This window comes from Lepisosteus platostomus, chromosome 24 (assembly GCF_059453375.1).
Source record: "Lepisosteus platostomus isolate fLepPlt1 chromosome 24, fLepPlt1.hap1, whole genome shotgun sequence".
NCBI lineage: Eukaryota > Metazoa > Chordata > Actinopteri > Semionotiformes > Lepisosteidae > Lepisosteus > Lepisosteus platostomus.
In genome coordinates, this window is record NC_142634.1 from 14,632,158 (window position 1) to 14,656,045 (window position 23,888).

The window sequence follows — 23,888 nt, forward strand, 5'->3', positions numbered from 1 at the left end:
GGAAATGGAGTCCAGGTAGCCACTCCAGGCCCGTACCACAGTGGCTCCACCAATCATGTACTCTAAAACCACGTTCCTGCCAATCAAAAAGGCCCATATCTGTAACATGTAAGCTGACCCTGGCTTTCGCACTCGGGCACCAAACTCAGTGTGACACAGGGGGGCCATCAAGGAGGCTATGCCAGCAATGAGGAAGGAGATGACCACAGCCGGCCCGGCAGTATCTTTGGCCACAGTGCCAGTCAGGATGTACTGACCCGAGCCCACCATGCCCCCAACACCCAGCAGGGCCAGATCCACAGTGGACAGGCACCTCTTCAGGGAGGTTTCCATCATGTCATCCTCCAAGGTCTTGAGCCAGTGGATGTCTATTTCCTTTGGAGAGACAGTTTACAAATATATGTCCTTCTACTTCAGTAATTATGTTTTTATCTCTTTTACATCTTACAAAATGTTTTCTGATACTACCTCTGTCCATATACTGTACACACAAGTTTATATACCAATAAGAAACATTTATTAACAGCTTTTTAGTATTAATAGAAATAATTAAATTACAAAAATAAATGTATACAGTATCAATAGGTACAGTAACAGTTTGTCATATTTTACAGTGTTTTTAATAGCATTTTTATATTAGTAGCCCAAAATGCATTGTCATAGGCAAACAAGAAACTGAATAATTTGGTGGCTGTGATATTAGAATACACTTCTGTCAGTTTTGGAGAATAAACGTCCTGTTCAACTTTAATGGTAGTCTTCATTAGCCATAGCACATTTGTTTAGAACAATAAACTCTTTTTGTATATAAACACTGATGTACACTTAAAAGAAATAGCAAGTCTCTGAAGGGAAGCCAGTCTGGTCATTCTCTGAGCTTCTTGGAGTCGATGATCCTCAGACATCTGCTGTACAGTCTCCGAGGAATGGCTTTGCTCTTCGCAGGTCTTGCGCTCCGTCTCTTCACTTTGGGAGCTCCCCCAGTGATCGTCCTGCGATCTTTCAGCACACGCTTCAGGTGTGTCGCCCGTGACAGCACAGCCACGCACCTGCAGTTCACAGGGAAACAGCCCAGAATCATCAGCGACAGGCCAGGTGCCAGCATGTTACTTTAGTTAGCTTCTACATACCTGTATAGGGGGAAGGTACACATGTATCTGGGTTAGGACTGGAGAAAAGAAAGATACATTTGCCCGTGCCCTGTGCACCAAGCCCAAAATCTGTGTAGTGAAAAAGCCCACTGTTGAGAGCACCAGAAAGCAAAAAGTGATCAAAAAGTCGTCTGTGCACCGTGGACTGAGGGCACTGAACACCAGGTGTGCTGACCATTGAATGGCATGTATCGATACCACTGTCATGATATAACCAAATAATATTGCGCCAAGACAGATAGCCCAATGGGCATCTTGGATTAAGGCCATTGCCTATCATAGCAACGCGTGAGAGGGAGGAGCTGCTTTGGGTTAGCACAGCGGAGTGTGCCACCAGGCTCTGGATGAAGCGTTAGAGCAGTGCCATTATTTATTTGGCATTTTAAAAATTCAAATATTTACTGGGCCATGTACCATCGCTCTAGAGGACACATTCTTAAAAGTTGTCTAGACATAAACTGACCCTTCCTGCTTCATGCAATTTTCAGTCTGTTGTAGCTGGAAACAGGACATGGCGACATAGTCAGACAGCAGAGACTCCACCGCGTTCCACTCTGACAGCCTGCCCACCCGTCTGGCCATCCTGGAAAAGCGCAAGGGATACACTCTTAGCACATACTGGACAAAACGTTATGCCGACATAGGCTGAAAGGCCAACCTTGCTGCTCTGCTTCCTTCTAACATCATAAAAGGAGTTCTGGCCAGTGCTGATTAAGGGCAGAGTTCTAGGTTTGCTTGTATGGATTCTGTGCCGAGTGAAAAACAATCTCCATAAAGAGAAAAAGAAACCTATGGAGGTCCAAAAGATATACTGTATTCCTGCTTGCTTTCTGAAAGCACATTAATTTTAACTTGTCAGGCAATTTGATCAATTGAGCACTACATAGGGATCAGGTTTGTTTTTCCATTGCTAAGAATTGAGGGCTGAGAGATTATTTCCTCTTATTTTTATTCTGTAAATTGGGAGGAGGTTCACTCACTTGTGAAGAAAATGAATGTAGTTGTCAGGTTATATATTCCAATTACAATCAAGTTAATCTTACACTTATGTAAAATTACGCATAACAATGGGTATGTAAAACTATTTTTTCCTCAGGCAGCAGTGAGTCATTTTCCCTCATTACATTACACACACTGCTGAAGAGTGACTTCAGGCTCTTGCGGTACTAACTCTATCAGACAGCAGGATCCAAACACTTCGTTCCTGCAGCTCTGGGAGCAAGCGCATGGCTCTCACCTGCGAGTGCAGTTGCAGTGGTAGAGTGTCTTTGGCTCCGGATTTTTCAGGCTGAATTTCACTTCCTGGGGGCCAATTTTATACTTGCACTGGTCCAGATGCTTGTAGCAGTTGCAGCTCTGCCACTTACCTGTAGAATAATTTTTAAAAAGTCTATTACCACTGGGACAAAAAGTTCTTAAAAAAGAAGAGTGAAGCTACTGTGACTGCTTTTTAGCATCCCAGCGATTGGTCGCTCATCTGCATCACCTGATTTTATACAAGCATTTCAACAATTTCAAGAATTATGATTCACATCCACCCTCACATCTCTGGACCCTTCCAGAGTAAGGGCATGTGTGGATCCCACTGATCCAAACAAATACAGTATGTGATTCCTGTCTCTTTAGCCTGGGAAGACAGAAGTGCTTTGGAACAAACCTTGGAAGATTCTGCTATTTAATGTCCAGAAGGACTGGTGCCAAAAAAAGTGCCCAACTAAAATGTAAGTTATGCATTAGCCTAAATACAGTTTCATAAGCAACATGTGTAAGGTTCAAACGAGGGTCTGGAAAGCTTTATGGATCTCCATATACAGAGAGTATAGGAAACAGTCTAATGATATTCAATTAAGAACCAAGGCAACTATTTTCTTGTTTTCCAGATCAGAATATAAAGTATCCAATACTTTATTTTCCAAGACATTACTGTTTTCTAAATCTACTTAATTAAAAATAAAATACTACACTTATAGTACTCTGTGCTGTTCTCTGTTCAGAAATGCTGTTCTTTTAAGTTCTAAACATGCAGGTCCAGGATAGTCACATTACATTGTCTGTGTGGTTTTGAAGGGGAACTGCAGTCCCAATTTCTCAGAATGGTTATTAAATCTTGGTTACAAAATAAATGAATTGATGGTATTGGGAAATTTTACAAATTCAGAATTAAGGACAAAATGGTGAATTTAGTGAAAGTACTGCATGGTCGCCGTGTTGTGGTAAATCCCCGGTCTCGCCACGGGCGAGAGTGAGAGGTCATTCGAACTGTGACGTGATGTGGCCCTTCCTGCTCACTAGTCACCGTAAAGACTAATCTCATGTGATGTACGAGCTAATACGTACATGTTGTGCAGCAGGTATTTCAGTGCAGAAATGTTTCAATGTGAACATTTGATGGTTGGCAAAACTATCCCAAAGTCAAGAGCTATATTTCTGTTGGATTAAAAGAGATATATTCACCAGCCTGCTTGTTTACAATGTCATAGGGCCACACATGTCATCAGAAATTTGGTTGCATCGTTCTAAATTGCACTACAGTACATGGTGGCTGCACACAGCTGGAAATTTAAGCTGTTTTGTGATGTATATTGGAGGTTTTACATGTCACTGTGTACATTTTAGATTCATTGTGGTTTGAACAGCACTCATCGGTGCCGATTCTTTCTAATCCGGGAATATAAAAGTAGCGTTGCGGTTCCCGTTAGGTACAGTATATAAGACTTTACTCATATGACAGTCCCAATGTGTTGGGCTGTAACATGACATACTTTCATTTGACCCGTAAAAATCTCCACTCTGTAGGAATCTTAAAGTGCTGAACTGCTGCAGCTGCTGACATGTGAGGTCTAAGAGTGGGTGACTGTAGCTTTTCATGGCCCTTGGGAAAATTCTTCTGCCTGACACTTAAAATAGATTAATACTGGAGACTGACTTCAGGCTGAATTCTGAGTCCATCCTAGTAAAATATTTGTATGGAATTCAGGTGTGTAACCTTGGGAATTTAAATAACATAAGGCTTACTGTTCAATTACTGCTTTCCTGAAGGGGCAGCCAAAAGCATGAGTTTATGTTGTCAAACTGGGATCAAGAGGCATCTCTGTAGTCATTTTGAATCTGTCTCTTTAAAGGTGCATACCACCTCAAACAGAACTATCATCCCCCTCCATCTGAATCTACTTTGTTCTCTCATTCTTTTAATTTAACATTTCTCATACTGCAGTGGACATAGTAATCAGCAATGTTTTCAGAGTTTATTGAACACAGATTCTAGATTGATAGATCAATTAGGAAATTGCCCCTTAATTGTATTCCCTGTCTGAAGTTCCCTGGAGTCTTTGATTCGGCAGGAACAACACTGGCATCTTCTGCCGGAGCAGGCTTCGTATATCAGATATCGTATAACAGCCTGATAAAGAAGGTCGTAACACGTAACACATTGAGAATTTGCATTAGGAATACAGGTAACCACAGCAAAAACATTTCCAAGAAATAATTGATGTTTACCACTTTGAAAGAGAATTACATAGGTTTGTTTGAATTTTTGATTGGGGTTATTTGTTTAGACTATTTTGCTATGTACTGTACAGTATAAATGCAGTACTGTATGTATTAGTGAAGAATAACAGTGGTAAAGACTTACATCCTACCATAAAATCCAAGCTGTAAAAACTGAGAGACTCTCAAGCAGTGAACGGATGGCAATATTTAGCTCCCATGAGTGACTGCATGAAGCAGGGGGATAACTGTACATTAATAAGTGATGCGGAAGAGAGAAGCAGGCCCTCAGCATTTTGTGTCATCTGAATGACAGAACAGAATCGAGTTCAGCTGCTTCTTCAAGATAACACCACAGTGAGACAGCGGTGAAGCAGAGGCTCTGCGCTACATCTGAACTGTCTGGAGGAACCTCTGTCCCTACTGCCAGCATCCTTCTTGTTCACAACAACCAATAGACCCAAATAACCATGGACTTTTCTCATTTGTTGAGGACCACAAACAGAATGGGAGGACTTTGAATTGGCAGTACAGTGTAATGTTATCTGCTGAAACTGTGCTTAACAGCCCGGAGGACTACAGTTATTTGTTAATATAATCACTGACACCTATTAAATAAACTTTATAGGAACGAAAAATTGTCAGCATTATACACTTCGTGAGATCTACTCATAACCTAACTCTCCTGAGTTGCAGTAAAGACTCCCTCCCATCTCCTCTACTTACGTCTTTCTCTCACATCTTGCACCGGTTCAGGGTGATTGAGGGCAGCTCCTCCAGGCCGGGGGTGGCTGGGTGAAGCCCAGGGATTAAGAGTAGGCAAGGCATTCTCGAACCCCTGCTCCAAAGGCAAGCCGCCCCCGCTGGAGAGCGTGGAGGTGGGGGCAGGCCCTCCTGCGTCATCCGCGCGCGGAGCCGACGGGGTGCCTGCGGCGGCCGGCGGTCTCCCCGGCCTCCCGCACGCAGGGAGAGGCGGCTCCGGCTGGACAGCCTTACTCCGCTTGCTGCCCTTCGGCCGGGCGCCGTCTCGCTCTTTGTCGGTCACCGCGTTGAGGTCGCCCACGGTTTTGCTCTTGTGCCTGTGTTTCGGCCTGCATTTCCTGGCAGGCTGGGGTCTGCCAGCCGGCTTGCCGGTTGTGGTGTTGCCTGCAGGGGGAGCTGGTGTGCTGGTGCTGTTGCCATGGACACCAGACCCCCTGGCCTGCGGCCACCAGCCCATGTGCTGCTCCTCCTCCGCCGGGTGTGTAGAATTGTACGCTACCGACTTCTGAAAGGTGGCGAATGGGGCGATCTTTGACGACTTACACCTGCCAATTGATAAAAGTGTCATTAGTGTTTAGAAGCTTGTTGAACATTTTGTATGAATGAGAATCATCTGAAAGGGTCTCTAATGTAGGGGCCTCCAGCCCTGTTACTGGAGAGCCCCTATCCGACAGGTTCCATAGGTCTACATTACATCACCAGTTTATCAAGGTATGGAACGATTGCCATTGTGATCAATTAAACAGAAGATTTGTTACATTAAGTAATTTATTGATCATTTGGGATTAAAATCGAAATACTGTATAAAACCTCATGGACCAGAGTTCTGTTTATTAAAAACGATTACTTGACTGAATTACTGTATCAGTATCTAATCTTTAAAAACAGGTGACCTACTGTATAAGAATAACTGCACTGGAGCTAATGAATTTGAACAGTGAGCTCCACAGATGTGGTTTGCATTCAAGATGTTTGACCATGATGTCTTTGGTAGAAAAAGAAGACCTAATTCAGCAGATCTTACATTACTTTACATACTTTGTGAAGCTGCTGATGACAGCCTATGTACGACCATATTGTAGCTTCTAAAACAGTTCTATAGCTTTTAACAGTTTATGTTATAGCCATCCATATCTTAATATCAATAAGACACCTATGAAGTGCAGACACTCCAGGAGTAACAGATTACTGCAGATGAACGATTTCCACCCAGAGAGGGGGCAGCTGTGCCTGTTGTCGAGAGAAACAGGGGGGTGTCTAAGGGGAAGCCACAGGGACTCCATCAAGCCAACGCCAAACAAGTTAAAGCAAGTACTGAAACTGGAGCTTGATGTCATAGAATTGTTGAGGGCTTTTTCTGCATTATTCAGATATATTTACTGTATTATGCCAGGTTTGATTCCTTCCACTTTTTGAAAGTACTTTTATTAGAGCAGTGTTAAATATTTTCAATATATCAATTCTGAGTTATTTTCGTAATTCACAACACGAAATTAACCTAGATGCTCTTTTCTCCTGTTTTGATAGAGCAGTTTAATAACAGAGGAAACGTTAAGGCTGTCCTGGAGGCACTTGGAGCAAGCAGGCTATCTGTCTCCTGAGCGGTTCTCAGGCCTTTTGACCACAGATCCTTCCACCTCCTATAGGGTTCCACTCTAATCCCATAGATCTCCAAAGGCCTGACCCCAGCATTTGTGGATGTTTGGTAAGATCAATCCATTGTGGAAAAGGTGATTCACTAGTATCTTACAGGAAAAATTCAGATGAAGTCCCAAGATCCATAATCTACTCAAATCAAAAATGAAAAGGAAGATGGGTCGAAAAGACACCTGCAGTCTGCAATCATCCTTGTCCTCTCGGCTTAAGCCAAGTTCCTGCATTCACAGGATACCAGTAAACAGGAAACTGCAGTTCTGGGCAGACAGGAAACTGTCTACAGATTTCCATCATACGAGCGTCTTTGACTCACCCGCCCCACCAGTACATCTGGACGCACTGCAGCTTGGGCTCAAACACAAAGCACGGGACCTTCAGGACATTGAAGAAGCCGTAACCCACCAAGTTGGAGACAGTGTCGTTCACGCCCAGCAGGCACTGCCTGAACCTGCAGAGACGAGGAGCAGAGAGCATGAGAAAAGATCAAATACACGGGAGTCCGATCTGAACAGGCTTCCAATTGAAATGTGTCACTTGGGTGTGTAGCTGGCAAACTTTCATTTAAAAAAAACTCCCCAAGACGAAAAAGCCATTACAAATTTAGAAACGAAAGCATGAGTGTGTTCTTTCCAGCCTGTCCACATAAAAATAATATGGAAAGTGAAACATATTGGTTTTTATTCTACCTTGGGACAAGCTACCATTCACAAACCTTATTTATATTAAAAATAAAAATAATATTCCTAAAATTATAACATTGACAGCATTTTATGTACATGCCAGATGTTCACTTTAAAAAAACTAGCTAAGTAAGCAGTGCTGAAGATTACAATGCCAATTACAATCCTTGTGTTCAGTTGCAAGGGGGGTGGAAGGTAAAGGTATCTTCATGTATACAGTAAAACATATTTAACAAACACAGTATAAATTGTTGTATAAAGTACTGAAAATATTTTAAAAGGTTTCACATATGTGAATGTTTTTAACAGTAATCTATAATTTCACACAAAATGTGTTCAGTATTATTTTGACAGCCATTAGACTTACATTACTTGTGGAACTAACCCTTTTCATGTATTGACCTAATTCTGCTCTTGTTGGAGACATTATTATGACATGACATGTTAAATTATTAAAACCTTCAACAACCACAGAACACAGTATAAAAAGGCACAGAGAGAAAGGGAAAGACAGAGAAACAGAAGGAGACAGAAACTGAGAAGACGCAGAGAGAAGAAGGGACACCATCACCCTCCTCTTCATTAAAAAGTTCTGCCACATGAGCCACAGGACCTTGTTCTGATCTGTCTTGGAGATAAAACTTGCTGTTCTATTTATTTTTTAAAATGATCACTTTTTGTACCGTGAAATCCTCAGACTAAAAACGTTCTCTCCTAATTTGATGACATATGTTTATAATAGGAATATTAATTCCCGTCTGCTTTGGAGCATCCACATTGAAGGGAGATTTAGATCTGAGTTATATCCAGTTAGTAGGATGCAGGGTATTCTTTGTATTGCCTGTGAAGGTGTTGTGGGGTGATTTCAGTTTACAGGGTAAAAAGTCTGTGTTTGGGAGGCTGTAGGCTGTAGGCTGTTGATTTTAATGTGTTGATCATGAGACTGATTTGTACATACAGTATGTGTTATGATTTAATGTTGAGTGTGATGTAGTTACAGTATGTTATTGTCTTGCTAATAAATGTGTGTCTGTCCTGGTGTATGTCCTATAAACATTGTTGTAGGCCGGAACCAAGCATGAAGAGCAGAAGAAAGACTAGCAAGTGGATCAAATGCATGCATCCATGAAAAGTGATGATTAAGGGCTCAGCTGGAATGAAAACAAACAGAATAGTGCTCCCACAGGAGCAGCACTGAGAACCACTGTGCTCGAGTAATTTGAGAGAATGAACTAGCTCAAGGCTACAGCAGCAGCATCGCTCATGAGATCAGAACCCAAATAAGTAATTTATTAATTAAGTCCAAATTTATTTTATTTTTATTTCTATTTATTTGTATTTTATTTCCCTAACATAATCTGTGCATCTTTCCAAGAGATTAACAGATTATTTACAGAGCATATTCAGTTAAACATCTTTACTTCCTGAACATGAACTGATGAATATACCAGAAATCTGACCATGATTTACACTACAGTCATTATGTAACCACTCAAATTCTTTTCATATTTCACATATGACTCACATGTGCCAACAGTACCCAAGCTTGCAGTTTCCTAAATCAGCCTCGAAGTTGCACTGAACAAAAGACCCTCCATGCTGGATCCACAAAACTCCACGAAGACAAGCTTAGTGACACTTTTAGGAGTACAAGGCATGAGATTTGCCTACTTTTTCCATATACAGCACTATAAACCAGCCCAGTCTTGTGGTAGGCGGTGGGTTAGGAAATATTTCCACTGTCACATTTTAAAGTGCCTCAGATAACGTGTGGGTAGGGTATTTCCAGTGCCTTTTCTTTGTTTCGGCTATACTGTAGATATGACCCCCCATAGTTCAAGTGCAGTTTCCTTTTAGTGTTTAACAGGTCACGTGCACACGTTTGCTGTGTTCAGAGCAAAAGTATGGGTGGTATTTTGTAGGGAAAATGAACTTGGAAGAATATTTGTTTTAATCTTGATTACAAAAAGAACCACTGCTGCATCGCATCTCTTAAAATCTATACTAGTTTGTTATTGAGTAACATAACATCAGAATACCCATTAAAGGTTGTTCTTTATTTAAAGAAAATTAATTTAATATGGCAAGACACTTTTTCTGCTTAATTACAAACCACAGGTGTGAAATAGGGCCACCCAAATACAATGGACTGTTCCAGTGTTAATTCAAAGATTTACTTGGAATTGATGGAGTTCTTTCATATACCAATAAAACAAACATTCGTGTTTTTTTAATACTGCCCTTAGAAAGTTATACTGTAACTATTTATCACTGTATGAGAAGTGTTCATACATCATGGAATTCGCATTGAAGACCTGTGAAGTAATCACGTATTCCACCTTGAATTAGCGGTGAAAAGCTCCTTATTTATGAAGAGAGGCCGGAGCTCTGTTTGCCCCGATGGGGTTGAGGTGCAATACAGTGTTTTGTAAACTGGGGCTGAGCCTCAGGCACAAAACCCAACTCAGCTACACCTGGAAGAACACAGGAGAAGCCGGACAATACGAGACTGTGCACGCCCGCTCTCTGAATCTCACCTCCCTTCCCACTAAGAATCTGACAACAGCTTTTATCCTCTCATACTTTGTTCACATATGCTACAAGATATCATGTTTAATTTAATATATGTAACTTACAAGAGGCAGAAATCAGTTATTCTTTTTCCTTGCATCTCACACCTGAGAGAAAGTGAGTACAGTAAGGTATAGTACTACACCTCAACTATATTCATTTACACGGCCAAAGAATTAAGTGTCCACAGACTGCACCGAATGCATTAACAGATTCTGACAACATTTCCTGAATTTACTCTTCATAGGTAAAAATGAACGACCACATCAGGTGAATGTCGACCAGGAAAGACTCGACTTTTGAAGAGTACTGTTGCTTGATTAGGCAACATTGCATGAAATGTGACGTATAGTAACTGCTGAATGGAAGGTCCCTGGCAACCAAGGACTTGCTAAAGTAATAGCAGTGCTTTCCAAAAGCAGTGCTGATTTACACATGATGAAAGAAAACTGAGCCTCACACAGCACATACTAACAATATGTAAGACTACTGAAAGGTTAATGATTTGTCTTGCTGGCAAAGCTCCCTTCTGAATTCTGATTCAGCAGAATTTGACCATTTACACTGATTACAAACGCTGCTGTGTCTAGTCAGGTACTGCATAAAATCAGTAATAGTTTCAACTGGACTGGCATTTATGTGCTCAACCTCAAGTCCTTTCCGGCCGCTTATTTCAAATCTTAAAGACCACCTTACCTTCGGTCGCACTCACAGTGCGATACAGTGAAGAGATTGTGGTTGAAGACGCCGAAGTTGATCTGGAACGAGGATATTGTGTTCTCACATTGGTCATGCTCTCGACAGCACGTGTCAGTTTCCTCGAAGACTCCTGTGGAGGAGGAACAGCTCTCAGGAAAATGAAAACCTTATTTTTGAGAGTGCTATGTGCATGTGGTTGATTGAGAACTGCACATTTTCAACTGATTTTAACATAAATACAACACAAATAAACATAAGGTTTCCCTACTGTTCATATTTTATACCTATACAAGGCAATGGCTTGAATCTCTGGTAACATTGGAACAGCCACTTTGAGCAAATGCCTACAATACGTACTGCAGAGGCAATACAAGTACAGTACTTTAGATGTCATAAATAAACGTTTAGCTTGGATCTGTCTGAACATCAGCAGTCATGCTTTTAAATACATTCCTTCAACCTGATCCAATAAGGAAGGCTAACATTCTGTGTTCAACAGCGCATCAATCACCCACACTAGGAAACTTGACATCTAGTGTGATAATGGAATTTTAAGGGCAGATTTTGTATATACTGTATATACAATTATACAGTATATACAGTATAGCATTGACAATTTTGGGTCCAAATATCAGGTATTTCCTAGTTCCCATATACTGTATAATTTCTGGCAGTCAAAAGCATGAGGTAACCTCAGTCCTTCTGGAACTCCTGTAAAAAGGAATGCTCTACACTGCACATATAATCTATTTACACATGGAAGGAACACTAGTTTATTTCACGCAGTTTATTTACTCACTAAAACTGCTACCACTTGAAGCTGAGTCTACCTGTGCTTCACAGTCGTAAGGCTGCAGTAACTTTTAGAATCACAAGGGGAGCCACATGACAATCTAGGACAGAAAAGCAGAAAACTGGAGTGTCTGAACCACCCCTTTGATGGAACCTGCGCTTGCTCAGAGTACAGCTGGAGCTCTTTCACCCAGGCGTCGCTAGATTGTACTGGGGTTGTATCGCGAGCCGACAGTGGCTGGATTTGCAGAAGGCGTGGCGCACACGGTAGGGTGGAAACCAGTTACAGGTCGGGCATACAGGTGAGAGAGGCAGCACTCCCCCATCAGAGCTAGCTCTCCGCTCATCTGCTCAGCTGCTGGGTGATGAATGGTACTCCAGAACAGGGGCTCCCTGTCCTGGTCCTTATGGCCAGCACACCTGTCGCTGTTTGTTGAAGCCGAGCTCTCAGTTACACAATTGAAACCTAAAATGACTCAGTTCATAGTTCAATAGCACTGATTGACTGTTTCAACTCTTGTGCATGTTGGTCTTTTACCTATCGTACCTCATAAGGAAAATTCAGTTTTGAGTTTAGCAAAGAACTTACGGCTTCAATTAGGTAATTAAACTCAGCAGGAATGAAAACCAGCAGATATGTGGTATTCCAGTTCCAAGGTTGGGAAAACTTATTAAATAGGTTATAGGGTAAGCTTTAAAGTAAACTGGAGAAAAAAATTCAACCATCCTGAATACACTGCGAACGACTGTTTAAACTCTCAAATTAGACAGTGGTAGCATTTTATGTAGCGGTAATTCTGTGCCAGGGGAATATATGAAGTGAATATACAGTATTCAGTTCATATGTACTAAATAGGATGTAGGAACAGTATGAAACAGACAGAAAATGGATGGATGAAAGAGTGCATTAAAATGGCAACAAAATACATTTTCTGTTGCTTTTACTACCCATATGTTGCTTTAACACCAATATCAGCCAAATTGGCAAGTCCAGCTCTAGCTAACAACTCCAGAAAGCCTTACTATTTAAAGTTAACATTGAGAGCTTGCTGCATTGAGTAAATGTGATAACAAAACTTATCCATCCATCATTTTCTAACCACTGTATCCGATTCAGGTTTGCCAGAGAGCCACAGTCTATCCTGGCAAGCAACAGGCACAAGGCAGGGTACATCCTGGACAGGACGCCAGTCCATCACACAGCAAGCAGACACACACAAACACACACACACACACACACACACACAGCAGGGGCAATTTTACAGAAGCCAGTTAACCACCCAGCATGTCTTTGGACTGTGGGAGGATACAGTAGCACCCGGAGGAAACCCACGCAAACCTGGGGAGAACATACAAACTCCACACCGATAGCACCCAACATCTGGAATTGAACCCAGGGCTCCAGTGGCGCTAACCACTGAGCCACTGTGCAGCCCTACAAAATTTGTTTTTACTTGAAATCATTTGTTTGCATAATTGATACAATTTGATCAATATCCTGTGGGTTGTAAAAACTTAGTTGTTCAACCCCCTGTACAATGGGTATCCCCGCAATATTGTTAGTGTGTTATCGTTCAGCTCCTCTCTAACGTGTCTAGGGAGATAAAAGCGACATAGCAGCCTACCTAAATCTCCATAGGTCGCGGCACTTGTCCCGGTGCCACACCAGAGAGTCCCAGGTATAAACCACCCTCGTTTCTTCCTTCGTGGCGTTTCACTTGGTGAAGAAGCCGCCGTGTGCCCTTGTTTTAAAGTCTCCAGATCCCGCTTCGCTCGCTGAGCAGAATTCCCTCCAACGTCCATTACAGGCTTTGTCACACACGGACTGCCTGGTCCAAACAGAAGGCTAGTATCGATGCGAGGATCGGGGATACTGGAGAAGTTGCTTCTGCCTTCTGCCCTGCAGAGAGACCAGTAGCTGTCGGTAAGAGTCTTGTCCCCGCTAGCAGCGCAATCCGCCAGCCGCTGGCCCTCGGTCCAGGTGCTCTGATAAAGCAGCAGTGAGCCGAAGTGAGTCCGTCTCAGGAAGCTGTAATACATGTGCCCAGGTCTAGAGGCACTTCTGCGGATCAGGTAGCAAAAATCTAGGCTTTCTCCCGCAGTTTCGGAACGTATAACATCGTCCTCTGCAAACACTACCGAAACGCTCCCGAATACCACAAATAAGGCAAGTAATAGCTCGCTTCTGATTTGCATTTCAGTCAACAAACAGGATGGTATGACCCTTTCTTATTAACTTATGTAAACTTTTTTTAACAGAAAAACGCCTTTGTTTTGAAATGTCGACAATATTTTAAAAATTAAACCAAGTGCATTAATTTCTACACGCAATTACTTATTGTATTTAAACTATCTATGGCGAAAGTATAATTTGCTCATCATTTTCTACTGCACTATTACTTAATTAGCAATGAACAATCGTAAGTAAAGTAGACGAGTGCTTGCAAATCACAAATAAATGTTTAAGTTAAAAATAATTCCTCTATCATACACGAGAGTTCCTGATCTCTAGAATGCTTTGAACCCCAAGCGTAGGCGCTAAGTAGAAAACCGCCGCATCTAAATCTCAGCCACTTAATCCATTCGCTGTCTAAACTGTACTGGCAGGTTTGAGAAAGAGCGCGCAGGTGGCGTGAGCACCTGGCCGGCTTCCCGTCGCGGTTTAAAGCGGGCGGTGGGAGGGGCGCGCTAGTGCCATCCCTGCGGTATGAGGTGATGTGGGAACTTTAAACCTGAGCTGCGTCCAGATGCGCCTATTGGGCGAGATGAGACACACGCACACACACACCCTTGTCCCCCAGCAATTACAATAACCGAAAGAACTGCGGTGAAAGAAAGCGTTAACATCTTCCAGGGTATGAGAAGAATGTTAAGGAAACTGGTCGTACTACGGAAAACCGAAGAAAATATTTTGATCTAGAAATGTTCTGTTTCCCTTAAATGTGGTTGCTATACCATGCTTTTACCTTTGTTTTACTTTGCTATATTGTACTTTACCGTGTGTCTACTTTAGGTTACTACAATAAGCTTTTTAGAAGAACAGTACCTGTTTTTGATCAATACCGATCCATTTATTTGTCAATAATATGCCTACATAATTAAACCAATAGAATACATGTAATTATTTCTTAAGTATTATGAAGACGAATATTCTGGGTTTTTTTTTTTGTAATTTATGCAAATATAAGCTATTCCTCACAACTCTGAAGGGGCCACAATCACTAGTAGGTATTTGTGGAATCAAAATTGTGGCGCACAGTGATAAAATGATCTTAAAATTAAATTTCAGAATACTGACCTCAAAATCAAACAGACCCAGTCTACTTAAAATATTGATGACAAAGTCTTCATGAATCCTTAATTCTGCATTTGAAGTTTCGCGAGGTTTCATCTTTGATCTGACACTAATTAAAAGTTTTGCTGTTCCAGTCATAGTAGTGCCCATAAGCAGGTCCTGTGGCCGCCTATACGAACTGGCAATGTGCTCAGACCCCTCTCCCTGCACAGGCTGCCGGACCCCCACGGCACACACAGAGGTCAGCACAAGACAGAGTGCAACAATTGAAGTTCTATTCTAGCGTGCTATTAAGAAAACAACCACTATGAAGTATCACTGCACACACACCAGGACAAACAAACATTTAATAGCCCAGAACCATTTACCCAGAAGACGAAGACAGAAAAATAGTCCCATACAGTACTCATTGAAGAATCCAGGCACGTAGAGTATTTCTCCATCACATTCCTTCTGCCAAGCTGAAGACCGAAAGAAAGACAGAAACACATCAGGGCTGCTTGAGGAACCGACTGTGAGCCAATGTCCAGATGTCAGGGTGCACTCTCCTCCCTTCCTTTGTGCCCAGTCCTCCTCTCCTCCCTGTCCCAAGTCCTGCCTCAGCCTGCTCGGCACCCCCACACATCTAAGGAAGTCTAGGAAAACAGTGTACCCCTCAATCTGTGATGACTCCATCATCTGCTGTACACTGAACTGTCTGCCATTACATGCATACCTGAAGGAAACACGGCCCACGCCACTGCCCTACTCCCACTCCTACTGGTCTGGGGACGAGCCCCATCTTGATGAATTTGCACTTCACTAGTTTCCCTCCCTACACATGTGACGTTGTACTGCTGTTACGTTCTCTCGCTGTCCCCAGTTCCAGATTATCACCTGTTTCCATTTGATTGCTCTGCAGCTGCAATTCGCAGACTGGTACGGGATTGAAACTGATTCTGACACACTTTAAAGAAGGGACATTTCTTAAAAGATCGAATGAAGGAAGTCCTTAAATGAAGGGACTGATTCGCTTTTCAAGTTGCCCAACTGGAAAGAAAGCCAGAGGCTCAGGGCACCCCAGGGCAGGGTTTGAGAAGTGCTGCCGGCGTTGCCTCCGTATCAGTGCTCCGATGCAGAAGGGCGTGGGTCAGGCAGGTGTGGAATTGAAAACGAGGGACTCTCACCTACAGTGGAACAGATGGGAAGGGCCGCAGACTAAAAAACACCAGGGCTCCCCAGTCCTGCCCCTGGAGGGCCGGTGAGGTTGCTTTCAAAGTCTCTTTAAGTCTCTAGGAGCAGCAGCGTTAAACTCTTCTATTTAAGCCAATAATGAATTGATTTAGGTAATGAAGAGCTCAGCTAGACTAAAAATTTGTAAAGACACTGGCCTTCCAGGAGCAGTGTGGGAGATCCCTGATGTGTTGATCAATAATAAGTATGGGCAGTGTGGTGGATCTGTGGCTAAGGACCTGCGCCTGTGGCTGGAAGGTTGACAGTTTGTATCCTGCGGCCAGCAGAGGAATCCTACTGTGTTGGGCCCCTGAGCAAGGCCCTTAACCTCAACTGCTCCAGGGGCACCATATAAATATAAATAAAAAAGAGAAGCTGACCCCAAGCTTCTCTCCCTGTCTTTGTGTCTCATGCAGAGCAAGCTGGGGTATGCGAAAAGACAAATTCCTAATACAAGAAATTGTATATGGCTAATACAGTACGTGTAAATAAAATACCCTTAACACCCTATGTACTGTATATGACATGATTCTGAACTGCAAATTCTGGAGGGTCTACTGTCTTCTGGGTTTTATTCCATTGAAAATGCTCACAATTCACCAAACCGGGTAATTGGTTTAAGGCCTGCTCAGGGTGGAGGTCCAGAAAGTGAGTCTGGGAGCCTGCTGTACGGGGGGGTGTTCCTAGTGTGAGCTGAAGAAAGGTCTCTGTCTGTCGCCATGGCTAGTGAAATGAGTTCAGTATTTCCTGGACTGGGCTGCCTCCTGGGAGTCCGCTGAACTTGCGCCAGTACACACATCCTAAGCAGCAATAACCCGGTGTGCTGTGTGCGTTCCTCACCACTAGACCGCACTGCACACCGTGACACATACTGGACTTCTCCCACAAGTCATTCAGCTCACAGAATTCAGCACCTTTCATTACTGCTTACAGTTATTGCATAACTGAATGATTCAACTTGATAAAATAATTGTGAAGCTCTGATTGAAAGAGGTGTTGGCAATCTATGAAGCTTACTCACTAAGTCTTCTCATAAGTATGTTTTTTTTAAACAATAGCCATTGTTTATTTAAAAGATGTTTGTGTTTCTTATGGACAACAGTATGAATCACTATTGAGGTTAATATTTATAATTCATTATTTAAAATATTTTATGAGTTCTGTAGAGAAGTTGAATATCTTTTATCACATTAGGTGTTGAATATACTGCATGTAAACACTATATAGAACAGGGATCCCCAACCCTGGTTAAGGAGAGTCACCATTAAATCATCAGTTTCTAATGATGTGGAACAATTCCACAATGAACAATTGAACAGGTGATTTGTTAAATTGAGTATTTTAGAGATTATGTAAAACATAAATCCAAGTAATCTGCAGCTCTCAAGGACCAGAGCTGTCTCTTAATTTAACAGATTATTTGCTTGATTCATCAATAGTTTACAGATATTGCCAGCCTTTAAAACAGGTGACCTATAAAGCTAACAAGATCAAGTTGGAGTGTGTATTTAAACCCCGAACAGAAAGGTCACAAACAAGAAGTTCAGTTTGATAGTTAAATGATTCAAGGATCTCATCCAGACATTTCTTGAAAGGGACCAGGGTACTGTATGTCTTCAACAGCAGGGGGGGCTTGTTCCAGACTCTGATGACCCAATTCAGGAGCTGCACAGAGATGCTAGAAAATCAGAAGGAAGATTCAAACTTACACATCTTTAAGCAGTTCTGTTTAGTTCACAATGTTGCCTTTAGCTACTGAGATACAGTATCTCTTCTGTTCATTGTTAGTAAAGTCGGCACTTTAAAACTACATGAATCAAAAGCAGCATTTAATAATAAAACTACATTAAAACTACATTAATCAAAAGCAGCATTTAATATGCATCATCCTGGCCCACACACAGTTTGAGAATGAGATTGCGTACAGGATGAAATATTTCCTGAGTGCACTGCCATTACCCCTTGGGTCATAGAGACATCTCCCAGATGGGAGTGGTGTGAAATCACAGCACAGCTGGAGTGCCACACACCCCATTATTCTCTTATCGTTCTTTAACTGATTCGTAGAAAAGAGTTTAAATTGTTCTGTCAGACCTGAAGTGCTATCTGTGTGGAGATTGTATTTTCTCCCTGTGTTTGTGTGTCACCCAGTCACTTCCTCCCACTTCCTCCCTGAAAAAAGTCAAGTATTGACTTCAACAACATGGCTGGGAAACTTCTTCCATACCCCCATAACCCTCTGGGTAAATGAATGCCTCTTGTTCATGTTTTAAATGCACTTCCAATGTTTCACTGTTGATTGTGAAGAGATAACCTGGGTTGACAATGTCAGTGTGTCTGAGGGTATTGAATGGTGGCATCAGGTCCCATCATGATCTTCTCTGTTCAAGACTAAAAATGTTCAGTTCCTTCAGCCTGACAGGGTAGGACATTGCCTCAGTCCCAGAGTGTGGTTGCTCTTCTTTGAACATATCGTAGAACAGCAATATTTTTTCTGTTTTGTTGTGACCACATTTTTACACAATATTTTAATGTCCTTACTTGTGCATTACACAATTTAACACAACACCCCTTGATTGGAGTTCTCTGCTTTTAATTCAGTACTGTATACTAATATTTTGTTTGCTTTTGAGTCTCCGTGCTCATTGTGTAGCAGTTGTATATCTTGTGTCAATAGGAACACACGTCTTTTTCATAAGTTGTCTTTACAATTTCAGTGTTTCCAATTTTGTATTTATAATGCATGTCTATGAATTAAGAAGCTTTTGCAATGAGTTCATGTGTTTTGATAAAGCTTTAAAATATAGATGCTTGGGTACACATCTATCAGAAGTGCTTTTACTGAACTGCCTGTTACTGAGATACACAGTGAACAGGTATTATCTGTCAGTACTGTATCGACTAGATTGTATTTATCTTCTATTCTTATCTTGGTGATAAGATATCAATATTGTATTAAGCAGACAGCAAGAGTTTCAAACTCCAATGTGCACTGTACGTGTTAAGTGCTATATATAACTCAAGACCATATGAGGTTAATTTGACAATACAGATCTCTGATATGTGAAGAGCAGAAAACTTTACAAGTAAAGGACAGCTGCACAGCCAAGCAGCCATGCAGAAGTCACAGAGCTGCAGAGATGTCGCTGAGGTGGAGACGGCACTGAGGGCAAACCAAGTGGGATGGTCAGGCAGGCATGAAGCCATAGCGCTGGAGGAGGTTCAGAGTCGGACAGTCCAGCTCAAGCACAGGGCTCTGTAAACAAAGCCAGGTGGTCAAAAGAACAAAACAAGGTCAGGAATCCAAAGATAAGCCCTGGAGACAAAGTTAGGGACCAAGTTCGGGAAAAGCGAAGCTCAGAGCCCAAACTCTGTAACAGAACCCAAAGCAGAGTCTGAGCAGCCCTTAAATATTTCCAAATCACCTGGACAGGCGAGATAGTGATTGCCTCCAGGTGATTTAGGTCTCCTCTCAAGTGGTCTATGGCAACAGTCTCTGAGAGACTGGTGGGTGGAGAATAGAGCAGCAGCCAGCAGCTTGACAATGTGGAATTCATTTTTCTATGGCTTTTCTTTGAAGTTTTGTGATTCTTTCTGGTCAAAATGATCACAATTGTTAATGCCGGTGAACAGGCTTTTGCAGGGTGGTGCTCTCCCTAAAACAATGAGAACTGTCTTAATGCATTACTCACACAGACCAATTTGCCAGTCAAATGCTGGGTTTCAAATAGTTGGCAAAGTGCTAGATTATAAGTCTTTGTGAAAGTGAATGTACTTTCTAACATCACCAAACCAGATCAAACTTGTTTCATAAAACATATACCCATTTAAAGAAAGTACATGTAGATTTGCACATATAGATGATTACAACTGACAAACAAGACTTCCCACTTTTATGTCATCTTTGAATGTCTAATTATTTTTTTCATAGGGTGGTGTGTGGGAATCTCTTTTGTCTGTGGAAGAAGAATTTTAGGCAGGATTCTCACCACTCTGCCAGGATGTCATATGCAAATCCCAACATTTCAGGTGCTATGTCAGTAATTCTCACAGAACTCCACTGGGCATGTAGCTCTTTTGATGATCCCCTCTCAGGGAAGTCTGTACAGCCTGGTTTCATTGTTCTTCCGATACCACTGTCCTTAACTCCCTATCGTCACCAGGCACTGATTACAAAAATAATTGGGCACCAGTTATACAGCTGACTCACTCCATGTCACCTCATCAAGCCCTCCTTCATTAATCACTCTTCACTGATATGACCAGACACTGGAGTCTCCTGCCTATCTCACTCAATCACAGCACTCATTTCTGTAGTCTGTCTTTTCTCGTATAGTCATTTCTACTCTGCTGTCTCAGCTCTTCGCTTTCACCCTTCACTGCAGCCGCTGATCCTAACAGGCCAGGGAGGCCTCTCACTCTTCATGGGTGCAGGTTTTGTTTTGTTTCACGCTTCCCCCCCCCCAGACTGAGCTCCAGCTCCGCTATCCAGACTCCTTTAACTCTCGGCCGTGGGGCAGAATACGCTCTACCTTGCCAGGCAAATCCCTGCTCCTCTGGATGAAAAAGCCTCCTGCCAGCCCTGACTCAGCTGGCCAAAGCTGCTCCCCAGCAGCACGTCAACCCCCTGAAGTCTGGCCAACAGACTGCCCCATACAGTCCACATGTCCAGCACTTGTGCTCCCCCTCAGGACATCTTAAGCAAGATGTTCTCAAGTATCCCTCACTCTGAGCCCCACAAACCCCTAAGTCAGCTCAACCTGTTACTACGGGTAACTTCCTCCAGAGTGCTCAGGTCTTTCAGGTAAACTCAGACCTTATCCTTAATAATGGTAGAGGCAGTTTTCAGGTGGGCGAAACTAAGCAGCTATTCTCTATAAGCCCATTATTAAAAATGTAATCTAGGCAAAGTCTAATATCTAATTAGGATCTAATATAATTTTTAAAATAATGGATTCTTTTTGTGTATCCCTGAGAAAAGAACAGGAAAATGTGTGACCTGGGGTCTCTCCAGGATAAATATTACAAATAATATCTTAATTTAATGATTATTATAATTATTCTTTAAATTTTTTATTTAAATAAAAAAGTAGGTTGTGAGCAGTCTGTGGAAAGGTAATATTCTGTATTGTACATTGCTAACAAGATTAATCTTATCCCTCTTAATCCTTACAGTCGATTCTAAGATAACTCAAGACAGATGTGCACAAAAGCCTGCCCAGTCGCACTATACATACAGTAGTTATATATAGAGTTATGCATCTTGTGTAAGTTTGACACATAAACCTTGTGGGTAGTTTACTTGATCTTACAAACACACTAAACAGATCACAATCTGCTGACTGATCAAGGTGCCACTTACGTGTTAACCCCCAAATAATTTTGCATCCAGTCTCAGAACAGATTGTCAGTTTGTTAATGTGTGCCTAAAATCATGTACAAAGTCTTTGAAGGTTCAGTCCATCTTCGAGATTTGACATGTATTCATCCCAGAACTTGGAACTGTTTACATTAGGCATAGGTGACATATGCAAGGTGGCCCTCAAGAAAATGATCTGTTCTGTGGGAGACTGCTGAGAGCAGACTGCTGAGAGCAAACTGCCAGAGAGGAATGCTTTACTCAGAACTCTATATGGCACAGAGCATGAAAGTATTTTCACTCCTTTTTAACTTGGTCATTGCAAAGGTGCAGCTATAAATCTGACCCCTTTTTTTAGCTTTTATGATTTCCACTTCTCTTGCATGTGTATGTTTTTTTCTAGATAAACAGAATATGTAAAATCCATGATGCTGCAGTGTGTTGTAACACTGACTCATGTTAATTTTTTGACTGGCATTTCTCTTCTCACTTCCTGTGCTTTAGTGATTTCAGGTTTGCTCTTTAGAACTTGTCTCATTGGCACTGCTTTTTCAAGAGTGTGGCTTTCAGATTTTGTAGTGGCTTTTTGATTTTTCCTGGGGTCCTGTAAAGATTGCGTTGCACATCTCTGTTACAGAGTCAGATCCGTTTTCCTGTGATCCCAGTCACAATCCAGTTGTGCTGTAAATCTGAGCCTGGGTCTTTGTTAATATTGCTCTGAGAAGGAGATCCTATGTCTGTAATATAAGAACATAAGAAAAAATACAAACGTGAGAAGGTTATTTGGCCCATCTTGCTCCTTGGGTTTCCAATTCCTTAGTATTCCAGGAATCCTACAAGATGGTTCTTAAAGAATGTCATGCTGAGTTTGTTTCAGTTTGTTGCACACAGTATACATTTTACATTATGTTGTTTTATTGATACTTTTTATGAAGTAGAATACTATTTTAGTATTATATTATTATTATTATTATTATTATATGACATCAGACAGGGTCTAGAGTATGTGACCACTGTGGGGTGCAATGTAATTCATACCATTGTCATGCATAATTTGCACCAGGTTGCATATCTTGTTTTGCTGGATTTTGTTCCATTCTTCTCATAGAGTCGTGTCAGGCATGTTCTTTGGTCTCTTACATACCACATATTGTCCCAGCTCATTCCACAAACGGTCATCTCAAGTCATAAGCGTCCACAGTACAATTTCTAACTTCTCATCTCATGAGAAATCCATCCATCCATGATACATAAGAAGTATACTGCTCGAATGATGTTACATCAGGATGTGCCTGTGGGACATACAGAAAATGAGGCCCCAGAATCTGATCAATGCAGTACCATGGAGTCAGGTAGCCATCAATCACAAGCAGTGGAGCTGTAATGACAAGAAGAATAGCCTCCTGCCTACATCATTACACTTGCACCTGCTACAAATTAGGGTGGTCTACACAAACCTGCCTAGAGGGGCAAGTCTAAATTAGGTCCAGCCTACAGCACAACATGGGTACAAAGGTATTCTCTTTATGTGCACGGCACCAATGTTTGTTTCTGTGATGTTTTTCTTGATTTTCCCCTTCTTGACATTCAACGTGTGAAATCACCTCATCACCTGGGCCCAATCATCTGCCTCGTTAACGAGAATGTAGCAGTCATGCTGTATCTACGCGAGGTGACTCAGTACTTGCGAAAGTCAAAGGCTGCTTTGGTTGTCACAGTCCATCATGAATAATAAATTCACCATAAACACTTCATCAATATCCCAAACCTATATCCTCATTCTTCTAAAAACATACACCAATCCATGGAATATAATGTTTGCACTTTAATTAAAAAAAGTCTGAAGAGTCCCTGTCTACACTCTGTACTGACGTTACCCCTTTTTGCTCATTCCTTGCTTCCTTCCTTATTACAGTGTGGTGTCTTGTGATAACTCATATCGCACACAACAAGGAGGAAAACATTAAAGGCTTCCAGTAGCCATAAAGAAGCAATAACCTTTCCTCCAGCTGGACACAAATAGCATAGGCAGTGCATCTGTAATGTTTAATTACAGCAGAATTATCCAAAGTCCAGAGTGCACGATGGCGTGTCTGGAGAGGAACTGAGAGATCCTTTTCTCATTTTCTGGCCAGAGCGACACTCTAACCATCTCCTGACTGTCACAAAGTTTTCTTCCATGTCACCACTTTGCAGGGCACACAAGGGCAGCTCATTCTTTA

General features: G+C 41.9%; 1 protein-coding gene across 1 annotated transcript; it reads right to left on the bottom strand.

Moving 5' to 3' along the window:
- Positions 1-494: 494 nt before the first annotated feature.
- pla2g3 (phospholipase A2 group III) lies at positions 495-14,453 on the bottom strand. Its single transcript, XM_088618236.1, has 7 exons — positions 13,426-14,453; positions 11,006-11,138; positions 7,372-7,506; positions 5,367-5,947; positions 2,389-2,518; positions 1,615-1,734; positions 495-1,049 (listed from the first exon to the last, which is right to left on the bottom strand). The coding sequence occupies exons 1-7, from the start codon at positions 13,994-13,996 to the stop codon at positions 866-868; spliced, it is 1,854 nt and encodes a 617-aa protein (XP_088474362.1). The 5' UTR covers positions 13,997-14,453; the 3' UTR covers positions 495-865.
- Between the last annotated feature and the right edge of the window lie 9,435 nt (positions 14,454-23,888).